Here is a 1,523-nt window from a genome sequence, read left to right as displayed (position 1 = left end):
ATTTCTAATAACTGCTATCTGACTTGCATTTATATCAACTATTTAACCATGTTTTCTTATACCATTGTCATTATCTTAATTTTGTAATGTTAAGTTGAAGTGTGAAGAAACCAAAACAAACAAAACAAAACAAACAAATACTGAATTCCAGGTAACCCCGGCCACTCGTATAAGACAAGGGACTCCTGCAATTAACATAATTTAACCATAGATAATTATATTCTTAAAAGATCACCTCTTTCATCATAAATGAAACATTTTTAATTCTGTCTCTAGTTGCCTTGGTAAAAGCAGCCTTATCACGACGCAAGTGCAGCAGCATTTCTGCCATATTTCTTTTCAGCGTTTTTACTCGCATATTGTAATACATTTTCTTCTTAACCACAGTTGCCTAAAGAAAAACAAATAATGTTTACAGATTAGCACTTTCATGAACTCCAAAAAATATGGACACCTATAAATTGAATGTACTGTAGACAAACTGGGCCTTCACATATGAAATCAGATTTCAATTCTGGGTCCTAGGCATCATCTATACATGGTTGTTATTTTATACCTGGTGCAGTATATACTTTTTAAAAATTAAATATTTCCAAGAATTGTTTGAGTATTTTTACTTTCACTTATACCTCTGCTAATTCTCTCATTGCTTTGTTAGAGACATCCACTGTATCCAGTCTTTGAAGCTGAGGTAGATGATAAAGTATATGTGTTGAATAGTTACACAGGGAGCAAACTGGATTTGGAGCATACATCGGATCCTTCAAACCGAGAGTATGTAGATTTGGTAGCCTGACTAGTCCAGTCAGATCCTGTAATAACAAAATTCAAAATGGCTACTTTCATAAATTTTCTTCCCTTATATTGCAAATTTTAGTTTAAATATGATGATATAACAAATACAAATAATAACAATGTGACATTCAAACCACAATAAAATTCAATAACTGCACCCATTACTTGTTTATGAAATTTAACATGAAACTTAATAATTGGGTTTCATTCTCATTATTAATTTGAATTCATTTTTATTACAACCCTTTATTTTTATCTATATCTTTTATACATTATCTTTATTACTCTTAAAATGTGTTTTAACAAAATTTTTAAATGTTTAAATAGGCATAATGTCCTATTATATAAAGAAAAAAGGGTTTCACATTAAAAATATTTATTATTATTATTATATAAATATTTAGATTGTTTACAGCTTATTTTGTGTGTACAATATTTGTAGTTCTCACTTTTTATTACCTTACCTTAAAGGAACAAATTCTGTTACCCGACAGGTTGAGATTTTCAAGGTTGTTGAGACTGTCAAGACCATGTCCTAAAATGTTGAAATTTATTATTAACAAAATTTAATGAATTTTCTGTTGAAGAGAAAACAGGAGTAATGTGTCTTTTTTTGGATATAATTAGATATAAATACCAATTAAATAAGTCTTATAATTCCTAGATCAAAAGATTCTAACCAATGCCTGACCACGCCCACTTACACTTTGGTTGTGGAAAATCGCCAC

At 29.5% G+C, this 1,523-nt stretch overlaps 1 protein-coding gene across 1 annotated transcript; it reads right to left on the bottom strand.

Annotated features, from left to right (window-relative positions):
- Window positions 1-208: 208 nt before the first annotated feature.
- LOC117113644 (leucine-rich repeat-containing protein 9-like) lies at window positions 209-1,351 on the bottom strand. Its single transcript, XM_033257050.1, has 3 exons — window positions 1,260-1,351; window positions 630-812; window positions 209-391 (listed from the first exon to the last, which is right to left on the bottom strand). The coding sequence occupies exons 2-3, from the start codon at window positions 753-755 to the stop codon at window positions 224-226; spliced, it is 294 nt and encodes a 97-aa protein (XP_033112941.1). The 5' UTR covers window positions 756-812; window positions 1,260-1,351; the 3' UTR covers window positions 209-223.
- Window positions 1,352-1,523: the final 172 nt, after the last annotated feature.

The sequence above is a fragment of the Anneissia japonica genome, unplaced genomic scaffold, assembly GCF_011630105.1.
Source record: "Anneissia japonica isolate Jap-2015-1 unplaced genomic scaffold, ASM1163010v1 scaffold48439_len1890_cov174, whole genome shotgun sequence".
Classification (NCBI taxonomy): domain Eukaryota; kingdom Metazoa; phylum Echinodermata; class Crinoidea; order Comatulida; family Comatulidae; genus Anneissia; species Anneissia japonica.
Note: the sequence above shows the minus strand (reverse complement) of the source record. Positions and strands in the feature narration are given on the sequence as shown.

Bases quoted from the DNA above. Each gene is read 5' to 3' on its own strand.
- LOC117113644 (XM_033257050.1), bottom strand. From the start codon at position 755: ATGTATGCTCCAAATCCAGTTTGCTCCCTGTGTAACTATTCAACACAT. The intron at 392-629 runs GTATAAGTGAAA...GTTTTTCTTTAG, and splicing joins CAATGAGAGAATTAGCAGAG to GCAACTGTGGTTAAGAAGAA.